The sequence below is a fragment of the Ipomoea triloba genome, chromosome 10 (genome assembly GCF_003576645.1).
Source record: "Ipomoea triloba cultivar NCNSP0323 chromosome 10, ASM357664v1".
Classification (NCBI taxonomy): Eukaryota; Viridiplantae; Streptophyta; class Magnoliopsida; order Solanales; family Convolvulaceae; genus Ipomoea; species Ipomoea triloba.
Genome location: NC_044925.1, coordinates 3,796,048 through 3,822,265, shown reverse-complemented (window position 1 = coordinate 3,822,265; position 26,218 = coordinate 3,796,048). Strand labels below are relative to the sequence as shown.

Here is a 26,218-nt window from a genome sequence, read left to right as displayed (position 1 = left end):
TCACAAATAAATAACACATACTATGATATTATATCAATAAATTAAAAAACTATTACAACATCATTTGTCAAAGTAATCAACAAATTTTTTAGTCAACAAGCCTATGTTATAAAGAATAAATAAAATTATAGTGTGTCTAATGTTACGTTGTCACAATAAAATGAAGTATTTTTTTGAAATAAATTACAAGAAAAATTATTGTGTGTCACACTGTTGTGTTCTTATGACTTAACATAACTAACTAATATTTTGAGTGAAAAAATGTTTTCACAAGTATGTAAACATGTTGCGATATGTATTATTGTCACTTAAATAATCATTTTAGTGTTATCAAGGTTTATCTTAACTAATATATAATTGGATCCATTTTTATATATAAAAGTATAAAATAAAAAAAATAATATTTGTTGCAAATTATCAATATACAAAAAATATATATATTCAACAAAAATGGATATTCTTGAAAATATAAATAATTATAATACAAAAAAAAAAAGAAGATAAATGATACTTGGTTGACGATCCAACATTATACTTTGTATGTTAAAAAAATTATTTAAAAGAATTTAGTAAACTTTAAATCAATTCATTATTCATATATCAATAATGGATTACATAACTACATTATTATTTTTAAATAATTAAAGTCTTAAATATGAAAAACCAAAAAAAAAAAATTCTAGCAAGTACTTGAGAAGAAAAAAAAAAAAAAACCTAACCTAACAACATGTCTAGTCAACAATTAAAAATAGAAAGAAAACAAGAAAACATAAGTTGATTTAATTGAGTAGTTAATTAAGGAAATTATACTTGAATATTATTTGGAGTTTAATGATATCACACTCAATTTGAATAATTTTGGAAAAAAAAAAAACTTAATAAAAGTAGTGACTATTACGACTAGTGGCTAAGGTACTTGTGCCATACAACTCACAAGTAATATTAGTAAAAACAAAAGCAATATAATGATTTTAGTGGCAATTTTTATTTTAACAACAAAAGTTTTTTTTAGAGTAATTTATGATTAGATATTTCAAAATTGACTAAATACTTATCATCGGCAAATAAATTCTATCATAATTATCAAAGTTAAAGTTGATTTGAACTATATTATTCGTTTCTAGTTATTGTCTTATTTACCTATTTCTACAAGTGTATTATTACACTCTATTAACCTTTCTCGTATGTCGGATAACTGAGTTTTATTATTTTCAAGTAAAAAAAATGAATTTATTTAAGAGTTTTGACATCTAATGATAAGAATATAATATGGTTGTAGCTGATTTGCAAGGGAAGTATTTTTCATAAAAATATTGCAAGTAAAAATTAAATGCCAGCATCATATCCTAGCTCAAAACCAAGCATAGGCAGCATATTGGATGGCCTTTAATTTGCCACAAGCTACACATACTTGTTTATTTTTGTCAAACTATCAGTGGCTACAAAAAATGGTAAGAAACTCTCAAAATATATATTTCTCATTTGCAAGTCACTGCGGGAACTTGCTTTCCGGTCAATGTAGGTTTCACATTTGAACAAAGAGACTTTGCAGCTCCTCCTTTGAATGTCAAATTAATTTCACCAATTTCAACTCCTTCACATGGCACCCCACTACTGCATGCAAGGATCACCGCTTCCTCTGTTGCAGAAGTACCTTTTATGTTCCTATAGCTTACCTTACTTATCTTTACGAGTGACGGTTTCTACAAATAAAAATAAAACAAGCTATGTATTAATAAAATCATCCATCATCAAGGAAGTCATAGAGAAAAAAAAAAGTTTTAACTCACCATAGGTAAAGTATGTGTTACATACCTGTTTTGAGCATTCGTTATTTGGGCAGTATTCTTGATCAATCACAATTGGATTTTTGACGTCTTTCATATCTATATTCTCATAATGTATATCAGTTACGACTCCAGGATGAGAATTAGGCCATGTTTTAATTCTGACACCGTTATCTGTACCAACAAATTTGGAGTCTTTTACAAAGACACCCTTCACAGGCTCTTCACCCGGGGTCTTGCCAAGGCTTCCCACACTGATGCCGTGTCCTGGCCCACATGTCACACCAGTGATGTGAAGGTTTTCTAGCCCATCACCAATGGATATGCAATCGTCTCCAGTTCCTATAACAGAATCTTTAACCGTAACATCCTTTATTTTTGCAATATGAATTCCATCTGTGTTGGGACTATCCGCTGGCGCTTTAACAGTGAACTTCTCAAACGTTAAGTTATTGCCACCAAAAACATTGACATGGAATAATTTACTGTTTAGAGTAGTTATGTCTCGGATGACCGAATTTTTCATGAAATTGAAGCTCAAATTCTGTAAAGATTAAAAATAAAGTTATTAGTTAATATATCCGCTGTTTTATATATATATATAAAAAAAGAATTTACACATGATAAATACAGACTTACGTTAGGCAACTTATCACTTTTAAAACCTTTGTCTTTAGCGGCATAAACTTGTACATTTCCTTGGCCATCAAGAGTGCCACCACCCGAGAGTGTGAAATGATCTACGTATTCAACCGTTAGCCATTCCCTTTTGCCATCCATATCATTAGGATTAGGAGGGGCCTTCAAGGTAGCCTGAATTTGGAGCTCAACTGGGGCTTTGCATGGACCCTTAAGTAGAGCTTGTTTCATTTCGAAAGTGCCTTTTGGGATCACAATGGTGCTAGGAGTTGTAGCTGCACATGCTTCTGTCCAAGCTTTCAACAATTCCTACGCCATTAAAATTTTATCCATAATCAAATATGATCATATATATATGAACCTTCAAGTATTTATTTAAATTACTTAAAATTCCAAATAAAGGAGATATGAGCCCTTATCCCGAAATATGAATAAACAGCACATGAGCATAGTTCTTTCCACACAGATGTTGAAACACAGATAGGGTGGCTTACAAAGCTTAATGAAACAAATGGGTTCTGCAAAGGATATGATGGGGTATGTTTGGTGGTGGGGATAAGTAAATTCTCACATACTAAACCTCATTGTAGGCCTACATCAATTCCAGCAAGCTACATGGATAAGGATTATTAAGGAATACAATTTCTTTCTTTTCCTATTTTCTGTTCCTTAAACACAATTCTCAAAAAAAAAAAAAAAAAAAAAAAAAAAANTATGGTTGTAGCTGATTTGCAAGGGAAGTATTTTTCATAAAAATATTGCAAGTAAAAATTAAATGCCAGCATCATATCCTAGCTCAAAACCAAGCATAGGCAGCATATTGGATGGCCTTTAATTTGCCACAAGCTACACATACTTGTTTATTTTTGTCAAACTATCAGTGGCTACAAAAAATGGTAAGAAACTCTCAAAATATATATTTCTCATTTGCAAGTCACTGCGGGAACTTGCTTTCCGGTCAATGTAGGTTTCACATTTGAACAAAGAGACTTTGCAGCTCCTCCTTTGAATGTCAAATTAATTTCACCAATTTCAACTCCTTCACATGGCACCCCACTACTGCATGCAAGGATCACCGCTTCCTCTGTTGCAGAAGTACCTTTTATGTTCCTATAGCTTACCTTACTTATCTTTACGAGTGACGGTTTCTACAAATAAAAATAAAACAAGCTATGTATTAATAAAATCATCCATCATCAAGGAAGTCATAGAGAAAAAAAAAAGTTTTAACTCACCATAGGTAAAGTATGTGTTACATACCTGTTTTGAGCATTCGTTATTTGGGCAGTATTCTTGATCAATCACAATTGGATTTTTGACGTCTTTCATATCTATATTCTCATAATGTATATCAGTTACGACTCCAGGATGAGAATTAGGCCATGTTTTAATTCTGACACCGTTATCTGTACCAACAAATTTGGAGTCTTTTACAAAGACACCCTTCACAGGCTCTTCACCCGGGGTCTTGCCAAGGCTTCCCACACTGATGCCGTGTCCTGGCCCACATGTCACACCAGTGATGTGAAGGTTTTCTAGCCCATCACCAATGGATATGCAATCGTCTCCAGTTCCTATAACAGAATCTTTAACCGTAACATCCTTTATTTTTGCAATATGAATTCCATCTGTGTTGGGACTATCCGCTGGCGCTTTAACAGTGAACTTCTCAAACGTTAAGTTATTGCCACCAAAAACATTGACATGGAATAATTTACTGTTTAGAGTAGTTATGTCTCGGATGACCGAATTTTTCATGAAATTGAAGCTCAAATTCTGTAAAGATTAAAAATAAAGTTATTAGTTAATATATCCGCTGTTTTATATATATATATAAAAAAAGAATTTACACATGATAAATACAGACTTACGTTAGGCAACTTATCACTTTTAAAACCTTTGTCTTTAGCGGCATAAACTTGTACATTTCCTTGGCCATCAAGAGTGCCACCACCCGAGAGTGTGAAATGATCTACGTATTCAACCGTTAGCCATTCCCTTTTGCCATCCATATCATTAGGATTAGGAGGGGCCTTCAAGGTAGCCTGAATTTGGAGCTCAACTGGGGCTTTGCATGGACCCTTAAGTAGAGCTTGTTTCATTTCGAAAGTGCCTTTTGGGATCACAATGGTGCTAGGAGTTGTAGCTGCACATGCTTCTGTCCAAGCTTTCAACAATTCCTACGCCATTAAAATTTTATCCATAATCAAATATGATCATATATATATGAACCTTCAAGTATTTATTTAAATTACTTAAAATTCCAAATAAAGGAGATATGAGCCCTTATCCCGAAATATGAATAAACAGCACATGAGCATAGTTCTTTCCACACAGATGTTGAAACACAGATAGGGTGGCTTACAAAGCTTAATGAAACAAATGGGTTCTGCAAAGGATATGATGGGGTATGTTTGGTGGTGGGGATAAGTAAATTCTCACATACTAAACCTCATTGTAGGCCTACATCAATTCCAGCAAGCTACATGGATAAGGATTATTAAGGAATACAATTTCTTTCTTTTCCTATTTTCTGTTCCTTAAACACAATTCTCAAAAAAAAAAAAAAAAAAAAAAAACTTACCGGACTAAATCTACACCGGCTTTTGCAGCAACTTTAATTTCAGCACTCTCTCCAAGATGCGCTAGCAAGAATAATACAAATGTGAAGGCACAATAAATTATTGTATTCATTTTTCTGTTTGTTGCTCAGATTTTAGTATTATTGTGTTCTTTTGGATGATTGATATAAGATCTTAATGTTAAGGTATTTATAGTGTTGTTAGCTAAACTATTCCCCACACAAGTAGTTAAATAATGGTTCTTACTTTTTTCCATAGCTATTATTGTGTGGTTTTGAATATGTGGGTGATATTACTTTTAGCTAGTTTTTTTGTGTTTCTTTACTAAAAGGGGTGTCTACTCATTAATTATTATTTTGTTATTAGGATAGTCATAACTATATACGAAGTACATTTTTATTTTTACTATGCATCGTTTTTATCTACTTGGCATACCACTATGGCCGAGTTACTTACATGATGATGATGTGGACGATGGTTTAAAAGGTATGATCTACCATATTTTCTAATTATTTTTTATAAATCAAAATTAGGTGCAAAAGTTTTTTTTTTTTTAATATAATTGACTTGTAAGCATATGAAAACAATAAGTTGATGATCATTTTTTTTTTTTTTTGGAAACAAGTTGATGATATTTTTATTTTACCAAAACAATAAGTTGCTAAATGATGATAGTTTAAAAATGAATATCTCAAACACAACGAGAAGTGGATAGAGGACATTGTATTACTAGTAGCATCCTTGAAATGGTATTAGTGACATAAATTTGATTTGAAAAATAATAATGTTGTTATTCTTTTAAATATATAGAGAAAAACAATGACTATTATTAGGGTATTATTAATCGCAGTACACGGGTTTCAAAATTGTTAATTTAATATTGTAATTATTTATCAAATTTTTTCAATTTCAATAACTCTAATCAAATTGCCAGCTATAAATCATCGAAAAAATTTAATTAACCACATTATGTTTAACATCAAGGGCAATATATATATATATATATATATATATATATATATATATATATATATATATATATATTATATATATATATATATATATACTCGAGATGGATCGGAAGAAGGCTTTCTTTCAAAAAGAGTTTGATACCATCTGCTAAAGCTTGAAGAATTCCTAAAGAACCCGCATATTCAGGGCCATCGCGTTGTTGTATTCCCGCGGATATTTTCCTATCTAACCAAACAATTAGTAGTAAACCCTTTGTAATTCCTAATATAATAGTAAAAATAGGGGCAAGTTTCCATATGATCCCATAGACTTCTTTGACTTTTACGGATTCCAATCCGTAACAGGAATTAGATAGCCTGGATTTGTGTTGTATCAATTATCATTTCAACGTTCAACTTCCCCCATAATGATATACATGCTACTTAGTATCGTCATAATATCAGTCAATTTCATTCTTTTAACCACCTGAGGAAGAATTTGCAAATTGATCAAACCCGGAAAAAAATTCTCAATTCTCCCTTTGGAGCGTCGACTCTCACATAAAGTTCTTGCTTTGATAATTCAAAAATAGGAGAGGTTTTTTTAGCAGTGAATCGGTATTCAAAATCATTCCATTGGGGATGTTTTACTCTATCAAAACGTCGAATTTCTAAATTCTCATAAGTCCCCCCGGAATTCCTTCCGGGGCCTGTTGAATCATTTTTATGGATTCTTCCATTTCGCCGATTCTTACTAAATAACAAGATATATATATATATATATATATATATATGTTTCACAGCTTTAGTCTCTGAATCACCACATCTCACCATCGACCAAAACTCAACTGCCATTCACAAAGTATTTTGTATTAAAAAACAGGAAAAAGAAAAATGAAAAAACAATTAACGAGGGTGGTAGGTCACCCTCAACGCGCCAGTGAGCGTGTCTAGTATAAGCGCCCACTATGTACTGCTAATACGCTTAACACGTTTTTTTCTAGCAAATACTTTTTTTTAATACAACTGACCTATTACATTGTAGTATCTGTAGTCAATATTAACTCTACTTAGACTCGACCTCCTGACCTCCCATATGAAGAGTCACTACATGCCATCTGAGCACAAGGTGCTTGACAATTTTAGGAAGTACTTGAAATACCAAAAAAAAAAAAACCATATACAACATGTCAACAACTAAAAATAGAAAGAAAACGAGAAAATATAATTTGATTTAATTCAGTAGTCAAATAAGGAAATTATACTTGAATATTATTTGGAGTTTAATGTTGTCACACTCAGGTTGAATAATTTTGAAAAAAAAAAAAAAACCTTAATAAAAGTAGTGACTGTTACGAATAGTGGCTAAGGTACTTGTGTCGTACAACTCACAAGTAATCAATCAATCAATATGATAAGTGCCTATTTAATTTGTCGATGTTTTCACCCCATATATAAACCTATTTTTAGTAATAAATACATTGGTTATATGCAAAATGTGCCTTAATTCATTTGTTTATATCCTTAGGTGCGTAAATTGTTGAATGAGTAAATTGTCATTTTGGTCCAATGACTATTGTAGTACTGTTAATTGCTATCCGCGACTTTCAAAAATGTTAATTACGTACCATGACTATGATTTTTTTCTCAATTTTGGTCCAGCCGGCCAAATTGCTGGCCAAAAAGGGCCGGAAAACATTAAACCCACGTTAATCTATATTTGAGAAGGGTAAAGAGGTCATTTCCCATCGCCGTCCTGAAAAATCCCAAGACAGATACAGCACTCCGTTTCCCCGACGTTTCCAGCGGACCGGTGGAGCGCGATCGGGATGCTATCGAGGCCGCGCGGCGGCGACGGAGGTGCTGCCGAGACGAGCGGCGACGCGTGGGCGGACTGAATCGGACGGGGACGGAACCGGCACACCCAGCGCGCGTAGAGAACAACGAAAGTGATTAAGAGAATGATTGCGAAGAGGACGACGATGAAGAAGAGAGTGCGGCCGCGGATTTGGAAATTGCTGTCGTCGAACTCCGAGTAGTGCCAGTGGAAAGGGGTGCTGCGACTGCGGATCCTGGTAATCTAGCGCCGCCGCCTGCGACGGCGTCACGGTGGGTTTAATAAACATAGGAAATGACCTCTTTACCCCTCTCAAATATGGATTAACGTGGGTTTAATGTTTTCAGGCCGTTTTTGGCCGGCTGGACCAAAATTGAGAAAAAAATCATAGTCATGGTACGTAATTAACATTTTTGAAAGTCGCGGATAGCAATTAACAGTACTACAATAGTCATTGGACCAAAATGGCAATTTACTCTTGTTGAATTGAAGACAATGTATGTCTTTCAAGGCATTTTTGGATGAATCTCAAGCCAAAGGAGAGCCAAGGTGAAGCTAAGATTATGGCTAAAATACTTACAAAGGAGCCAAAAGAGTTTCACTTCCAATGGATTTGATCACAAAAGTAAAACAAGGGAAAAGTAGAGCAAAAGACCAAAGAGTTGTAATTTCTGTTAAATTTGGCGACATCTTGGTAATTGGACTATATCTCATCCTAGGAAAATTCAAATGAGATTATTCTTAAACCATTGGAAAGACGACTTCAAGGGCTACAATTCTTGCGAAGACATCAAAGTGTGATTCAGAAGGAAAAATGGTCAAAATCAGGCTGCAAGTCAGAAATGCGTCCCAGGAATATACTCGACGCGCCGAGAGGTCCCAGATCTGTGATTCTGCACTTCTAAAAATTGTCATTTTTACCCCCATTCTCCACCTCACTATATAAAGCATCATTTTTTCTTCAAACCCTAAGCTTAGCTGCGGATTTTGGACAAAGGAGAGCAAGGAAAGGAAGCTCTCATCTTCTTAAGAGCTTAAAAGGAAAATCATTTGGAGAAGAGAGATCAAAGAGAAGAGCTTGGAGGCATCATTTGGGAGAGTATCTTCCTCTCTTTTCTATTTTAAACCTTTATTGTATATTTGTTGAATCTATTTTAGTCATGGTAGGCTAAGCTTTCCTTTGGAATTTTTGGATTGAAAAGTGTTTATGAACCTATGCGCCTAGTTCTTTAATTGCTTAAATGAAATTTCTATTTGGGTTTATTACTTGTGTTGTAATTGTGGCTTAATTTCTTGATGATTGTAGTTGAGGATCCAAATTACTCGTTTCATTGCTATATTTGTATATTGATGAGAATTAGGATATGAATTAGAGGACCTACAATTGCACTTGATTATTGTACCTCGAGAGAGGACAATTTGGTTAAGGGATTTATTGTGAATAGCTCACGAGAGTAAGTATTCCAATTATTGCTTGTTCTTGAATTTATATTGTGAATAGGATGAGGATTGTATTATTGATGATCAGTATAATCCAAATACAATAAATACACAAAGCTAGAGTAGACACCAACTAGGACTCTTAACACAAATATATTCCTAACACTCCCCCTCAAGCTCAAGAGAGGTAGGAACAATATTGAGCTTGCTACGTAAAAATGAGAACCGAACACCGGAGGGAACCTTGGTGAAAATATCAGCTAGCTAGTCCTTGGTTGAAATGAAATTAACATGTACTTCCTTCTTGGAAACCTTATCACGAACGAAGTGGTAATCAATCTCCACATGCTTCGTACGTGCATGAAAGACGGGGTTTGCGCACATGTAAGTAGCACCCAAGTTATCACACCAAAGCTTCGGAGTAGTTTGTAACGGCAATCCAAGCTCTTTCAAGAGAGAAACAAGCCACGTAACCTCAGTGGAGACATCCGCTAGAGCCTTGTACTCAGCTTCAGTGGAGGAACGAGCCATAGTGCGCTGTTTTCGACTGGTCCACGAGACAAGATTATTACCAAGAAAAACCGCAAAACCACTGGTAGACTTGCAGTCTCCTGGGTCACCAACCCAATCGGAATCAGAACAGGCATGCAAGTCAAACGACCGAGACCTGCAAACCCGAAGACCATAGTGAAGGGTACCTTTAACGTAGCGAAGAACCCGCTTAAGCATACCCTAGCGCGCAGTAGTCGGAGCATGCATATGCTGACATAACCGATTAACCGCAAAGGCCAAATCAGGACGAGTGACCGTGAGATACTGCAGTGCACCCGCTAGACTCCTGTACTGAGTCGGATCCGCATAAGGGGTAGACGACTCCTCGGATACCTGAGTCAAGGCGACAGGAGTAGCCAACGCCTTATAGTCAACCATACCTGCACGCTTGAAAATGTCTGACATATATCGTCATTGAGACAGGAGCAAGCCATCACCATGCGAAACACTTTCAATACCCAGGAAGAATGAAGGACGCCCCATGTCTTGCACCTTAAACTCGCGACCCATGCGAGCTACTAGATCATCCACACGAGTCGAGTCAGAACACATAACCAGAATATCGTCAACATACACAAGCAAGTAAAGCTGCACAGCGCCAGACGAATACATAAATAATGAGGCATCAGTCTTAGAAGGACAAAAACCAACTGCCACCAGAAAATCATGTAACCGAGTGAACCATGCCCGAGGAGCTTGCTTCAGACCATATAAAGAACACTGCAAAAAAACACACATGATTAGGATATGACTTGTCCTCATAACCCAGAGGTTGCCTCATATACACAGTCTCATAGAGACGACCATTCAGAAACGTATTGTGAATGTCCAATTGCCGGATGGACCAACTCTGTGAAACAGCAAGAGACAAAAGCAAACGCACAGTAGTAGGCTTGACAACCGGACTGAAGGTCTCAAAGAAATCCTTGCCGGCAACCTGATTGAAACCTTTTGCCACCAGCCGAGCTTTGTGATGCTCCACAGTACCATTTGCCTTACGCTTCGTCCGAAAGACCCACTTGCACCCCACAACATTCATACCAGGTACAAACGGGACTAGCCGCCAAGTGCTATTCTGGAGTAAGGCATTAAACTCAAGGTCCATGGCTTCACGCCACTCAGGAAACTGCACAGCCTGCGAAAAACAAGTAGGCTCAGGTATACCAACCTGAGCAACCAAACCAACCGGGCCACTAGACATACTTCTCAACTGCATTGAATGAGACCGAGGCAAACCACGACGAGATTCGCCCCGAGGACGACCACGAGGTCGACCATGAGCAGGAACATAAAAAACCGTTCGGGAGCTATCCGAATCAGTAGTAACACGGGACACCGCGTCTGGAGCACGAGTAACAGTAGGTGAATGCACCGAGGGAGGAGGAGCCGACCCCGGAGCACACGCAACAGTAGTCACACCCCATGGAACAGCCGATGAAACAGGAGCCTGCACAGACACACCAGTAGAAAAAGGGAAAACAGACTCATCGAAGCGCACATGGCGACAGATGAATACCTTATTAGTAGTTAAATCCATGCAACGATAGCCACGATAAGACTCAGGATAGCCCAAGAAAACACACGGAGAAGAGCGAAACTGTAACTTGTGTTTGTTGTATGGACGCAAGAGAGGAAAACATAGGCAGCCGAATACACGTAAGAAAGAATATGAGGGAGACGACTTATAGACACGGAGGTGAGGGCTATCATTATTAAGCACATGGGTAGGCATCTTATTTATTAAATAGACAGCAGTTTCAAACGCGTAGTCCTAAAACCGCATAGGAACAGTGGCTTGAGCCAGTAGGGCCAAGCCGGTCTCAACAACATGACAATGCCTACGCTCTACCCGACCGTTTTGTTCGTGAGTATAGGCGCAAGACTGGCGATGGGAAATACCAAGAGAGGCAAATGTAGCATGTAATTTTTTATATTCACCCCCCAAGTCAGATTGAATAGAAATTATCTTACGAGAGAAAAAACGTTCAACCAACAAACGAAAGCGAGTAAAGATAGAATAGATGTCAGTCTTTGCACGCATGGGAAAATACCAAACAAACCTAGAATAGTCATAAACAAATAGAACAAAATAACGATAACCATTGACAGAAAGTAAAGAAGCAGGCCCCCAAATGTCTGTATATATTAATTCTAAAACATGACTACTAGAACGATCTACTCGAGGTAAAGGAAGCCGAGAAACTTTCCCAACCTGACAAGCAGTACATAAAGCCGAACTATCACTAGATGAACGAATAGACAACGAATCTAAAATATGACGTAAAACACGAGTATGCGGGTGACCAAGCCTGTTGTGCCACACTTCAAAAGAGACACGAGCAGCAACCAACGCAGCCAGACCAGGATTCGGAACCGACCAGGAATAAAGACCACCCGAGAAAATAACTTAATTTATTGGTGCAACAAACGGTAATATCTATTAATTGGTAATATTCTTTGCACATTCTGCATAATAATGTAATTTATAAAGAAATAAAGAATTATTAATTATTATGTTATTTTATAAGGAAATCTATGCTTCTCCACTATAAATAAATATAAAATCCTCCTATGTAGTTTCCCGCCCAAACTTTTTTTTTTAATAATAAAGTTATTTATCTTAAAAATGGAAAATGAAATAGAATCAGTAGTATCCACAATCTATAAGGAAACTTGTGTAATTAAAGATGGAAAAAGCTGTAATTCAAATATATATAGAATCTGTAGTATTCATTTTTTATAAGGAATATTTTGTAAGGATGGAAAACAAATAAAGCGAAGATTTTGCAATACGTATAGCTGTAGAGTCCTATTTAAGTATTTATACACTTCATTATGCTAAACGTTGAGATGTAAACTCCTCTCGTTATAATAATAAAAAAAAAAAAGTTCGATTCTAGATCGGTAATATACTGGAATCCAACGACCAAATACGCATGGCTAAAAATTTCTTTTTATGATATTAATATTTCCATTTATATTTCCTTCATAAAATGAATATTAATTTTTTTATGAACTAAAAAGGAAATGAATATTACACGAGAGAATCTGTTATTAATACTAGTATTTTCACCCGTGCGTTACACGGAATGGATTTGTTATAATATTTTAAGAATATTTGGATCGATATACAATTATATAAATTGTAACATCGAATATTATATAGCGCAATTAATGAAATTGATTGGATTGATTATGTTTTCTGATGTTTTCCTAACTTGAATTAGAGCAAATAATTGTCCAATTATCCGTGCGATGACATCGAATATTATATAGCGCAATTTATTTTTTATTATATATTTAGAAATTAAAAATAAAGATGAAATTATAAAAAATTCTAATATTGAACTTATACATTTATTTGATTATAAGATTAGTGCAAAAGTATTACACAATTAATTGAATAATATATGACTTGTTTGTTTACAATTATCATAAAATATCGATATGTAATATGACTTATGTAATTATATTATTACTAAAATAAATATGAGAAAAATGGAAAATAATTTAATTATATTATATTATGTAATATGACCAATGTTTAGCTTAATTACCATAATAATTATTAGACAATTATTATTAGTCAATTACACTAATATATGTACAATTATACTTTTATACCTTAAGTATATTCATTTTTATCGTATCGCATTTAGTTTTTCTTCATCCTCCATATTTGAATGAATTAATTGTAATTATTATAAAAAATATAACAACCCATGTTTAATTAATTTTTTTAAGTTTAAATAACTTAAAGTTTTCAAAAGGAAAGTGTAATTAATTTTTTTTTTAAGTTTTTAAATAATTTTCAATCAATCTTCATTTAATTAGTAATATCCTTTTACTTTTTCAATTTGTCTAATTTCCGTTTCCTTTTCTATTATGATCTTTTTATATTTTCAATCAATTAGTAAAATTAGTTTTTTTTTTCATTTTATCTTTACTATTGTTTGGGCGGAAATTTTACAAAGGATGATTTTATTTTTATTAATAGTAGTATAGATAATTATTCGAAATATTATTATTTGTGTAAATAATAATTAGTAAATTATTTTTTCTTATAAAATTACTCATAATTTTCAAGGAATTTTATTATATATTTATTATTGCAGAATTTGTTTTCATTATTCTCACAATTATAATGGTTTAATTATTCTCAAAATTTGGTAAATAAAATTTTGTTACCAATTAAATTTTAATAACTTTTTTACCAATTAATTAGTATTATTAGTTTGTGTGGGGAAGTTGAAGGGGATGATTTTACTTTTATTCATAGTATTGATATGTGAATATAAAAACAATACAAATACTTTTATATATAGTATAGATTCAATATTTTTAATTATATGTCCAAATGGTTGATACGATATTACAAAAATATAGAAAGTAAAGTAATTAAGGTAACCAAATTATTATTATTGTTTTTTTTTTTTGAATACTACTAACTCTATTACAATGCAGTATCTGTTCATAACTACTTTCTCAATCTATTGAAGCACAAGAGTCAGTACCACCTCCCTTATAAAGGGAAGGGTTTGATGCCACTAGACCACAAGATCCTTGGCTATTATTATTATTGTTATTATTAAAGGAAATGACAGGAATGATGTGTAGTAGTTTAGGCTATATAAGGTATGACTAAATAGAATATAAATTTTATTCTATAATTATTCTATGTGTGACTATTAAATTATGTTTCTTTTTCATTTGTTCTTTTTTAGTGTTAATATTATTAGTATTAATCATTAAATTATGGACCCTTTTTTTATTTCCTTTTCTATTGTTTCCTCAATAAATTTTCATTTTCTATTGTTTGGACAGAAGTGGTTTGACGGGAAAGCACGAAATGGAAATTTTGTTAGGATTTTCCTTTTTATTAGTAACCTTATTATTATTAGTCCATTTCCTGGTAAATTAATTTCGCTCTGTTTTCTATTTTTCCTCGTAAGTTAATTTTGTTTCATTTTTCATTTTTCATTTTTACTGCAAACATTATTAATATTAATCATTGAATTATGAATCATTTTTTATTTTCCTTTTCTATTGTTTGCTAAATATTTTTTTAATTGTTTGGGCTGAAGTGTTTGGCGTGTACTTCAATTTTCAGGGGAAAAGGATGCAAAAATTCTCGTTTCGCCATTTCTAATTCCAGCAATTCAATCGATGCATATGTTTATATTTTTTGTTTTTTTTTTGTTGGTTTGTTTTTTGTTTTTCTTTGAATAGTAAAAACAATAACTTGAACAATCACTAGAAACCCTAAACGAAGCGAAACGCTCTCCCCTTCTTCTGGTCCATCGCAGTTTCTATCGCTGGCCGGCCGGAGCTCTAATAGAGCTTTGAGCCGGCGGTATTTGGTCACCACCTCCGTTCACAACAACAGCTCTCTCACTTTCATCTCCTCCCACCACCGCAACAATTTGGTCGAACTCCGTATCACCGTCGACACTGCTCTCTTCTTCCCCTTACTTCCATAACGCCGCTACCGCCATCTCTGCTCTTTTCCTCCTCCTTCCGTGCCACCATCTTCTTCGACCACCGCCTTCTTTCCTCCTCCTCCGTTTCCTTCTCACTCACCACCGCCTCCCACCACCGTTACCTCTCCCTCTGCTGCCTTCTTTCTGCCCGCCACCACTTCAGCAACCTCCGTCTTCTCCTTTGCCATTCTCCCGTTTTCCTAATTATTATATAAAATAATATAAGCTAGTGGGTAGGGTAGGGTATCTAGATTTGAGTTTTGGTTGCCTTGAGCTCCTAAACTTTTGTCTTATTATACTTTTGCCTCCCTCTTTTTATATATTTTGTCTCCTAATAATTTGTTTACTTTATCATTTTGCTGTATTTTGTTCTCCTAATAATTATTGTTATTTTGTCTCCCTCTACATTTATTGCAGTTGTCTCCTTCTGCATTTATTGTAGTTTATTGTTTTCCTTCTCGTTATTTTACGAGGTTCGTTTTGGAGTGCTTCAAGATATATATGGTCATGGCTCGTGTGATACTCATCCTGATCGAAGTAGACGACAATGAAATACCCCTCATGAATATCAGTTCAGTCGGGAGGATACCCACTGATGAACCAGCCGAAGACACAAGGCTGGATATGTACCTTCAGTTGGGAAAAATGTCAATGGACTTTAGTAAGAAGAAAAAGACTCAGGTGGTTTGTAAGTTGTTCCATCCAGAGGTCGACTTGTACACAGTCTGCAAGGCCATCAATCATTTGACAAAAGTTTTAAGGTCCTATTATAAGGATCAAAACTCTCTTGTAACACAGTCTGCGAATCTAAGTTTTATTAGCTTAGCTAGAAAATTTAGTTTCTATGTCAGATTATATGGAATGGCTTCACATTCCATTGAACCTTGTTGTATTTGTTTCTAATGTTTATTAATGAAGGTTTATTATAAAAAAAAAACAATAACTTAAATGCTAAGCCATTTCTCCGCCATTTCATCAAAGTCCGAGTAACTTATTCAATGCTAGATTATCACGTATATACAAAAATAAATCACATAAAAATGACTTAAAAACATAAAAGGACCCATCTTTAAGCATATGCATACATGTTCCTGCACACGGAAGACATGCTAATAAACATATGCATACATGTGGGAAACTTAGAAATTAGGAAAAAAACCAAGAGAGAATACAGACCAATGGAAATGTTAATGGCGACGACGATCAAGACCGGGAATGATGACAACCACCATTCTTGGAAAAACCTTATAGAGAGGATCCAATTCTTGAATCTCTTAAGTAGTGCCCAGGGGAAGGCAAACCCAAGTTTGATCCTATCATTTTATAGGAATGGCGTAGGGATCCTTTTTTTTGTTATTATTATTTGCAGGCAATTAGTAATTCTCATTCCCTTTCTCAATTTTCATTTTCTAGTATTAATGATTAATTTCTATTTTCTTTTTCATTTTCAATCAATTAGGGATCTTTTTTTATTTATAGTCAATTAGTGATTTTCGTTTTCTTTTTCATTTTCTATCAATTAGGTGCCAATTAAGGCACAAATATGCATATGAGTTATATTATTATTATTATTATTATTATTATTATTATTATTATTATTATTACTAGTATTTTCACCCTTGCGTTGCAAGGAATGAATTTGTTATAATATTTTAAGAATATTTGGATCGATATATCATTATATAAATTATAACATCGAATATTATATAGTGCAATTGATGAAATTAGTTGGATTGATTATGTTTTCTGATGTTTTTTTTTTGCTTGAATGAGAGCAAATTTGATTCACAGATAAATTTTTGTATTATTTATTTAGATAATAAAATTAAAGAAAATTATTTTAAAAAAAATATAATATTGAATATGTACATTTATTTGATTATAAGATTAGTGCAAAAGTATCACTCAATTAATTGAATAATATATGACTTGTTTGTTTACAATTATCTTAAAAAGATCTATATTTAATATAACTTAAGTAATTATATTATTACAAAAATAAATATGAAAAAATGAGAGATAATTTAACTTTAATTATTACGGAGTATAAAAATAAATTCAATGACCAATATTTAGCTTAATTACCATAATAATTATTAGGCAATTATTATTAGTCAATTACCCTAAATTAATTATTTTTCGTTAATAGGAATATCAATTCATATATACAAAAATTATTATTATTATTATATATTAAATATGTTCGACCTTCCGCAGTGTTCATGTCACACGTGTACTAATTAATTTGATCAACGACATCTAAAGTTGGTGAGGGGATTGCTCAACCTTCTAGTTAATAAATATTAATTATTATGGAGTACTATTTATTAATATAATTAATAATTAATATAATTAATTAATTAATATTTAATTTATATAATTATAATAATATAATTGCATATTATATTTCCAATGAAATATTAATATATTCATTTTATTTTTCCTAATATTTTAATTTCCTTTTGAATATATTCATTTCCTTTTTCATTTATAAAAAGAATTATTGATTGTCATTCATTTTTCCTTCATAATTTTTTCGTAATATTTCATTTGTTGGTTACTAATTCTTTTATAGGGAAAGCTATGCTATATTTCCAATGAAATATCAATATATTCATTTCGTTTTTCCTAATATTTCATTTCCTTTTAAATATATTCATTTCATTTTTCCTTCATAAAAAGAATTAATATTGATCTTCATTCCTTTTTCCTTCATAATTTTTTCCTATTATTTCATTTGTTGGTTACTAATTTTTCATATGGAAAGTTGTGTTATATTTTCAGTGAAATATTAATATATTCCTTTCGTTTTTCCTAATATTTCATTTTCTTATAAATATATTCATTTTCATTTTCCTTCATAAAAAAATTAATATTCATTTCCATTCTTTTTTCCTTCATAATTTTTTCCTAATATTTTATTTGGTGGTTACTTATTTGTTTGGAGAGAAAGTTGTGTTATATTTCTAGTGAAATATTAATATGCTGATTTCATTTTTCCTAATATTTCATTTCCTTTTGAATATATTTATTTCCTTTTTCCTTCATAAAAAGAATTAATATTATTTTACATTCATTTTTCCTTTATAATTTTTCCTAATCATTCATTTGGTGATTACTAATTTTTTCGTAGGGAAAAGTTGTGTTATATTTCCAGTGAAATATTAATATATTCATTTTATTTTTCATAATATTCCATTTTCATTTTAGTATATTCATTTCCTTTTTCCTTCATCAAAAAAATTAATATTGCTTTCCATCCATTCCTTTTTCATTGGCCTGATTCCTTGCCAATTAGTAAGAAAATATTAATAACAGATTCCTTGCCGATTAGTAATATTTATTTTCTTTTCGTTCATAAAAAATATTTTTAATTTCCATATGATTAAAAAGTAATATAATTATAAAAATATAATTGTTGAATATATTTTTAGTGAAATATTAATAAATTTATTTTTTTATAATTCTAAATAATTAATATAATTATAATTATAATATAATTTTCGATTATATTTCCAGTTAAATATGAATATATTCATTTCATTTTTCCTTCATATATTCATTTCCATTTCTTTTTCCTTCATAATTTTTTGCTAATATTTCATTTGGTGGTTACTAATTTTTGCATAGGGAAAGCTATGTTATATTTATAGTGAATTTTTATTATTAATCTTCTTTTTCATTTGGCCTGATTCCTGTGCCAATTAGTAACATTAGTAACATAATATTAATAACAGATTCCCGTGTGTAATATTTATTTTCTTTTTCATTCATAAAAATATTTTAATATTCATTTCCATATAATTAATAAGTAATATAATTATAAAAATATAATTGCCAATTATATTTCCAATGAAATATTAATATATTCATTTTCTTTTTCCTTCATAAATATTAATATTATTAATATAATTTTAATAATTTAATTGTCAAAATAAATTCAATTCCTTTTTTGTTCAATTTTCAATCAAATATTAATATTAATTTACTTTTTCAAATGGCCTAAATTCCGTGCCGTTTAATTTTCAGTTAATTATTTTTTAATATTCTTTTTTTTTTGAACTATAATTTCACCCCTGAACATGATATGAATAAATGAATAAAACAACTACATATTCAAAGTAATGTAAAACCATGAAATGTTAATATTTAAACAAATTACACAAATTTAAAATTTGAAATCTGTAATGCCCAAAAACATAAATGACAATGATTTCAACAAAAAAATATTCTATTAATTGCTTCTCAACTTTCACATCTCTTAACAGATCCATTATCCTTTGCATCACATTGCTTATTAGGCTCCAAATATCTACATTTGTAATTAAAGAATCAAGAGAGCTGGAAATATAAGATTTCAAATATGAACGAATAGTTAAAAAAAAATCAATTAAAAAAGAATAGTTAATACTTAGAATAAAAGTTGTAGTTATTTGACAAATTAGCTTACCTTTCGACAATTGAAGCTACCAACAATTAACTCCCGCGCTTGTGATTGCAAAATATAAGAACCTGCAATGAATTTAACCGGAAAAAAAAAAAGATAAGATAAGAACAGTAAAAAAAAAAAAAAAAAAAAAAAAAAAAAAAAANCATTTTTCCTTCATAAAAAGAATTAATATTGATCTTCATTCCTTTTTCCTTCATAATTTTTTCCTATTATTTCATTTGTTGGTTACTAATTTTTCATATGGAAAGTTGTGTTATATTTTCAGTGAAATATTAATATATTCCTTTCGTTTTTCCTAATATTTCATTTTCTTATAAATATATTCATTTTCATTTTCCTTCATAAAAAAATTAATATTCATTTCCATTCTTTTTTCCTTCATAATTTTTTCCTAATATTTTATTTGGTGGTTACTTATTTGTTTGGAGAGAAAGTTGTGTTATATTTCTAGTGAAATATTAATATGCTGATTTCATTTTTCCTAATATTTCATTTCCTTTTGAATATATTTATTTCCTTTTTCCTTCATAAAAAGAATTAATATTATTTTACATTCATTTTTCCTTTATAATTTTTCCTAATCATTCATTTGGTGATTACTAATTTTTTCGTAGGGAAAAGTTGTGTTATATTTCCAGTGAAATATTAATATATTCATTTTATTTTTCATAATATTCCATTTTCATTTTAGTATATTCATTTCCTTTTTCCTTCATCAAAAAAATTAATATTGCTTTCCATCCATTCCTTTTTCATTGGCCTGATTCCTTGCCAATTAGTAAGAAAATATTAATAACAGATTCCTTGCCGATTAGTAATATTTATTTTCTTTTCGTTCATAAAAAATATTTTTAATTTCCATATGATTAAAAAGTAATATAATTATAAAAATATAATTGTTGAATATATTTTTAGTGAAATATTAATAAATTTATTTTTTTATAATTCTAAATAATTAATATAATTATAATTATAATATAATTTTCGATTATATTTCCAGTTAAATATGAATATATTCATTTCATTTTTCCTTCATATATTCATTTCCATTTCTTTTTCCTTCATAATTTTTTGCTAATATTTCATTTGGTGGTTACTAATTTTTGCATAGGGAAAGCTATGTTATATTTATAGTGAATTTTTATTATTAATCTTCTTTTTCATTTGGCCTGATTCCTGTGCCAATTAGTAACATTAGTAACATAATATTAATAACAGATTCCCGTGTGTAATATTTATTTTCTTTTTCATTCATAAAAATATTTTAATATTCATTTCCATATAATTAATAAGTAATATAATTATAAAAATATAATTGCCAATTATATTTCCAATGAAATATTAATATATTCATTTTCTTTTTCCTTCATAAATATTAATATTATTAATATAATTTTAATAATTTAATTGTCAAAATAAATTCAATTCCTTTTTTGTTCAATTTTCAATCAAATATTAATATTAATTTACTTTTTCAAATGGCCTAAATTCCGTGCCGTTTAATTTTCAGTTAATTATTTTTTAATATTCTTTTTTTTTTGAACTATAATTTCACCCCTGAACATGATATGAATAAATGAATAAAACAACTACATATTCAAAGTAATGTAAAACCATGAAATGTTAATATTTAAACAAATTACACAAATTTAAAATTTGAAATCTGTAATGCCCAAAAACATAAATGACAATGATTTCAACAAAAAAATATTCTATTAATTGCTTCTCAACTTTCACATCTCTTAACAGATCCATTATCCTTTGCATCACATTGCTTATTAGGCTCCAAATATCTACATTTGTAATTAAAGAATCAAGAGAGCTGGAAATATAAGATTTCAAATATGAACGAATAGTTAAAAAAAAATCAATTAAAAAAGAATAGTTAATACTTAGAATAAAAGTTGTAGTTATTTGACAAATTAGCTTACCTTTCGACAATTGAAGCTACCAACAATTAACTCCCGCGCTTGTGATTGCAAAATATAAGAACCTGCAATGAATTTAACCGGAAAAAAAAAAAGATAAGATAAGAACAGTAAAAAAAAAAAAAAAAAAAAAAAAACAGAAAACGTGTCACACTTTTTTGGAGAAGGGTGGTTCTTCCTATGTACATTGATGTTTTCACAAACGAAAAACAATAGAACTAAGAGAGATTAAAATTGGTGGTGGTAGTTGACTGGGTTTCTTCTTGTATTTATAGTCATAAAGAGAGAGAGAGAGAGGCAGAACTATTATTGGTAATTGGTAATAATTGGTAATTGGTAATTGGTAATTCATACAAATATACTATCATAATAATTAATTACCATAAACAATTTTCAGTGGTATTACATTAATGCACGTATATGTATTAATCTATAAAATATAAATATACTATCATAATAATTAATTACCATAAACAATTTTCAGTGGTATTACATTAATGCACGTATATGTATTAATCTATAAAATATAAATATACTATCATAATAATTAAATACTATAAACAATTTTCAGTGGTATTACATTAATGCACGTATATGTATTAATCTATAAAAATATAAATATACTATCATAATAATTAATTACCATAAACAATTTTCAGTGGTATTACATTAATGCATGTATATGTATTAATCTATAAAATATAAATATACTATTATAATAATTAATTACCATAAACATTTTTCAGTGGTATTACACTATTACATTAATGCACGTATATGTATTAATCTATAAAATACAAATATACTATCATAATAATTACCATAATTACTAATAAGGAATTACCATAATTACTAATAACTAATTACCAATCTTTACTATATATAATATATTATGATTACCATAATTACTAATATTATGATAGAATAATATTAATTAATTATAATTAGAATAATAATTACCATATTACTAAAATGCTCCTACGTTTTGGAGGGAAATTTTGAAGGAGGATAATGCTTTTATATATAGTAAGTATAGAGTATAGATTCTTTTACTAATTGGCACATAAATCAAGCAAAATGAAAAAAGGAAAGTAATATTAAAAATTGACTCAAACTAAATAAAGAATATGTGCTTAATAATTAACTAATTAATTGGCATGACCAAAAGTTAGGCCAAAAGAAAAAGGAAATGATTATTAAACACGGGTTGTTATGCCGTGGACCCAGGTCCACCTTGCAAGGTGGACTTGGGTCTACATTCACATACACTATACTCTACATTCATATACACTATATTCTATATTCACACTTTGTAAACTCCACATTCACACATTACAGAATTATATGATACTCTACATTCACACTTTGTAAACTCCACATTCTATGTTAGTAACTATATTACCACTGTTATGCATTCACACATTCAAAACTCTATATTCACAGGTCCTATACTCCATATTCACAACTTGAGAACTCCACATCCACACATTACAGGGCTACAAGTTGCTAGAACTTCTTTAACTCTATTACAGATTCACACATGCATAACTCTACATTCACGATTTCTATACTCCATATTCACAATTTGAAACCTCCACATTCCCACATTTCTGGGCAACTCTACATTCACACAATCATAAATCTACATTCACGATTTCTATACTCTACATTCACACTTTGAAACCTCTACATTCACACATTTTTGGACAACTCTATATTCAACAATATGTTTACTAATTAAAAAAAAAAAAAAAAAAAGAAGAAGAAGACAAAAACGATTTGGACCCAGGTCCACCTTGCAAGGTGAACCTGGGTCGGGTAGAAGATTGTTTTTATGAATGGAAATGAATATTAAATAAATATTAATTTTTTTTATGAAGGAAATATAAATGAAAATGAATATTAATTCTTTTCGTGAAGGAAAAAGGATTCGCTTCATTGAAAATATAATTAGTAATTATATAATTATAATTATATTAATTTTATTAATTATTTATAAAGAAAAAAGAATGAATATATTAATATATTATATTACTTTTTAATTATATGGAAATGAATATTAAAAATTCACTGAAAATATAACACATTTCTCGAAAAAATTAATAACCACCAAATGAAATATTAGAAAAAAATTATTATTAAGGAAAAAAGAATGAAAATGAATATTAATTCTTTTTAAGAAGGAAAATGGAAATTAATATATTCATATTTCAATGGAAATGAATATATTAATATTTAATTAGAAATATAATCGACAATTATATTTATTATAATTATATTACTTTTAAATTATATAGAAGTAACTATTAATTCTTTTTATGAATGAAAAAGGAAATAAATATTACACGAAAATATGTTATTAATAATCACCAAATGAAATATTAGGACCGATTGCATACATCTACAATTATTTACTTGAACTCAAGCAATGATAACATCAAAAAATATAATCGATACAACTCAATTCTTCAATTTCACTATATGTTATAATTTATATAATTGTATATCATTCCAAATATTATAAAAGTATTATAACAAGTATTATAACAAATCAACGGGTGAAAATACTAATATTAGTAAAAACAAAAGCAATATAATGCTTTTAGTGGCAATTTTTATTTTAACTACAAAAGTTTTTGAAGTTAAAGTTGATTTGAACTATATTATTCGTTTCTAGTTATTGTCTTATTTACCTATTTTTACAAGTGTATTATTACACGGACTCTATTAACCTTTCTTGTATGTGTTTTATTGTTTTCAAGCTAAAAAAAAATGAATTTATTTAAGAGTTTTGGCATCTAATGATATGAATATAATATGGTTGCAGCTGATTTGCAAGGGAAGTATTTTTCATAAAAATATTGCAAGTAAAAATTAAATTCCAGCATCATATCCTAGCTCAAAACCAAGCATAGGCAGCATATTGGATGGCCTTTAATTTGCCACAAGCTACACATACTTGTTTATTTTTGTCTCAAACTATCGGTGGTTACACTTTCATGGAAAAAATGGTAAGAAACTCTCAAAAATATTTCTCATTTGCAAGTCACTGCGGGAACTTGCTTTCCGGTCAATGTAGGTTTCACATTTGAACAAAGAGACTTTGCAGCTCCTCCTTTGAATGTCAAATTAATTTCACCAATTTCAACTCCTTCACATGGCACCCCACTACTGCATGCAAGGATCACTGCTTCCTCTGTTGCAGAAGTACCCTTTATGTTCCTATAACTTACCTTACTTATCTTTACAAGTGACGGTTTCTACAAATAAAAATAAAACAAGCTAAGTTTTAATAAAATCATCCATCATCAAGGAAGTCATAAAAAAAAAAAAGTTTTAACTCACCATATGTAAAGTATGTGTTACATACCTGTTTTGAGCATTCGTTATTTGGACAGTATTCTTGATCAATCACAATTGGATTTTTGACGTCTTTCATATCTATATTCTCATAATGTATATCAGTTACGACTCCAGGATGAGAATTAGGCCCATAATGTATATCAGTTACGACTCCAGGATGAGAATTAGGCCATGTTTTAATTCTGACTACGACTCCAGGATGAGAATTAGGCCATGTTTTAATTCTGACCCCATTATCTGTACCAACAAATTTGGAGTCTTTTACAAAGACACCCTTCACAGGCTCTTCACCCGGGGTCTTGCCAAGGCTTCCCACACTGATGCCGTGCCCTGGCCCACATGTCACACCAGTGATGTGAAGGTTTTCTAGCCCATCACCAATGGATATGCAATCGTCTCCAGTTCCTATAACAGAATCTTTAACCGTAACATCCTTTATTTTTGCAATATGAATTCCATCTGTATTGGGACTATCCGCTGGCGCTTTAACAGTGAACTTCTCAAACGTTAAGTTATTGCCACCAAAAACATTGACGTGGAATAATTTACTGTTTAGAGTAGTTATGTCTCGGATGACCGAATTTTTCATGAAATTGAAGCTCAAATTCTGTAAAGATTAAAAATAAAATTATTAGTTAATATATCCGCTGTTTTATATATATATATAAAAAAAAAGAATTTACACATGATAAATACAGACTTACGTTAGGCAACTTATCACTTTTAAAACCTTTGTCTTTAGCGGCATAAACTTGTACATTTCCTTGGCCATCAAGAGTGCCACCACCCGAGAGTGTGAAATGATCTACGTATTCAACGGTTAGCCATTCCCTTTTGCCATCCATATCATTAGGATTAGGAGGGGCCTTCAAGGTAGCCTGAATTTGGAGCTCAACTGGGGCTTTGCATGGACCCTTAAGTAGAGCTTGTTTCATTTCGAAAGTGCCTTTTGGGATCACAATGGTGCTGGGAGTTGTAGCTGCACATGCTTCTGTCCAAGCTTTCGCTTTCAACAATTCCTACGCCATTAAAATTTTATCCATAATCAAATATGATCATATATATATGAACCTTCAAGTATTTATTTAAATTACTTAAAATTCCAAATAAAGGAGATATGAGCTCTTATCCCGAAATATGAATAAACAGCAAATGAGCATAGTTCTTTCCCCACAAAAAAAAAAAAAAAAAAAAAAAAAAAAAAAAAAAA

At 30.7% G+C, this 26,218-nt stretch overlaps 2 protein-coding genes across 2 annotated transcripts in view; both read right to left on the bottom strand.

Annotated features, from left to right (window-relative positions):
• Positions 1–1,298: 1,298 nt before the first annotated feature.
• On the bottom strand, positions 1,299–3,214 carry LOC116032344 (polygalacturonase-like). The gene is made up of 4 exons (XM_031274844.1): positions 3,206–3,214; positions 2,427–2,735; positions 1,816–2,331; positions 1,299–1,703 (listed from the first exon to the last, which is right to left on the bottom strand). Exons 1-4 carry the CDS (start codon positions 3,212–3,214, stop codon positions 1,479–1,481), a joined length of 1,059 nt encoding a protein of 352 aa, XP_031130704.1. The 3' UTR covers positions 1,299–1,478.
• LOC116033143 (polygalacturonase-like) overlaps positions 3,170–26,218 on the bottom strand; it is a 23,662-nt gene continuing 613 nt past the window's right edge. Inside the window, exons 2-5 of the mRNA XM_031275902.1 lie at positions 25,713–26,027; positions 25,252–25,615; positions 3,687–3,838; positions 3,170–3,574 (exon numbers count right to left, since the gene is read on the bottom strand). Coding sequence (XP_031131762.1) covers positions 3,350–3,574; positions 3,687–3,838; positions 25,252–25,615; positions 25,713–26,027 — 1,056 coding nt within the window. The 3' untranslated portion in view covers positions 3,170–3,349. The remainder of the gene's footprint in view (positions 3,575–3,686; positions 3,839–25,251; positions 25,616–25,712; positions 26,028–26,218) is intronic.

Excerpts from the sequence above, each read along its gene's own strand:
- LOC116032344 (XM_031274844.1), bottom strand. Across the intron at positions 2,332-2,426 it reads AAAGTGATAAGTTGCCTAAC|AATTTGAGCTTCAATTTCAT; the intron begins GTAAGTCTGTAT and ends TAATCTTTACAG. Across the intron at positions 1,704-1,815 it reads ATAACGAATGCTCAAAACAG|AAACCGTCACTCGTAAAGAT; the intron begins GTATGTAACACA and ends TTTTATTTGTAG.